Source organism: Sturnira hondurensis, unplaced genomic scaffold (genome assembly GCF_014824575.4).
Source record: "Sturnira hondurensis isolate 20B ecotype Veracruz unplaced genomic scaffold, ASM1482457v3 Scaffold0022727, whole genome shotgun sequence".
Classification (NCBI taxonomy): domain Eukaryota; kingdom Metazoa; phylum Chordata; class Mammalia; order Chiroptera; family Phyllostomidae; genus Sturnira; species Sturnira hondurensis.
In genome coordinates, this window is record NW_028095358.1 from 1 (window position 1) to 937 (window position 937).

The 937-nt window shown below is 54.1% G+C and overlaps 1 protein-coding gene across 1 annotated transcript; it reads left to right on the top strand.

Moving 5' to 3' along the window:
* Nucleotides 1-87: 87 nt before the first annotated feature.
* Nucleotides 88-903, top strand: LOC118979980 (NACHT, LRR and PYD domains-containing protein 1-like; the record flags this gene model as incomplete). Its single annotated transcript, XM_037036266.1, has 2 exons — nucleotides 88-258; nucleotides 733-903. Coding segments are annotated over 2 exons (342 nt in total), but the record flags the coding sequence as incomplete, so codon positions are not given.
* Nucleotides 904-937: the final 34 nt, after the last annotated feature.

The window sequence follows — 937 nt, forward strand, 5'->3', positions numbered from 1 at the left end:
CCAGAGAGGTGCCATGTGTGCTAGTGGGTGTTTGTACTGTACAATCAACAGGCGAGTAAACTCAAGCTCTCGGTGTGTATCCCACAGGCTGGCTGACTGCGGCTTCACCCCCGAGGGCTGCCAGGAACTGGCCTGTGGGCTGAGTACCAACAGGAGCCTGACGCAGCTGGACCTGAGCTTCAACAAGCTCCTGGACATCAGAGCCCAGCACCTTTTCCAGAAACTGAGAGGGTCCCCCTGCAAGCTGCAGCGATTGCTGTGATTGCTTCTCATTGACACTACATTTTAAGATGGGACAGAGAGAAAATGAGGGCTAGGCAGGGTGGGGTCATGAGGTGGGGAGCAGGAAGATGCCCTCGTGTTCAAACACACCAAATCATCCCATGCCAGCTAAGTGGGCGTATGGCAGGGCTGATGTAGTTAACAATTAGACTCAGTATGCAACTGGAACATTGCGTAATGGTACTGAGTTGATGTGGGGAGTAACAAGGTTGGTGAGAGTCACACAGGAGTGAGAAAAAGTGACCTGCTGCCTCCTTAGTGTCTCATTGGCTGCAGGAGAAAGTTAAAATCTTCCAGGTTACTGAAACCCTGACACATCTTTGTCTTCCTTTTTGTCAGAAAAGACCCCCAAAGGGCCACAGGTACTAGAAAGGGAAACCAGACCCCAGTTATGCAGAGGAGAGGGCCTTGTGAACAATGACAATGAGCCTGTGCAAATCCCTCCCACAGGCTGATCAGATGTGGCCTCACGTCTGCTTGCTGCCAGGACCTGGCCTCCATGCTCAGTGACAGCCCCAGCCTGACAGAGCTGGACCTGCAGCAGAACGACCTGGGTGACCTGGGCATGAGGCTGCTCTGTAAAGGGCTCAGACAGCCCACCTACCACCTCAGGCTCCTGCGGTAAGGCCCTGTGGGTCCCTGCAGAGCAGAGGGC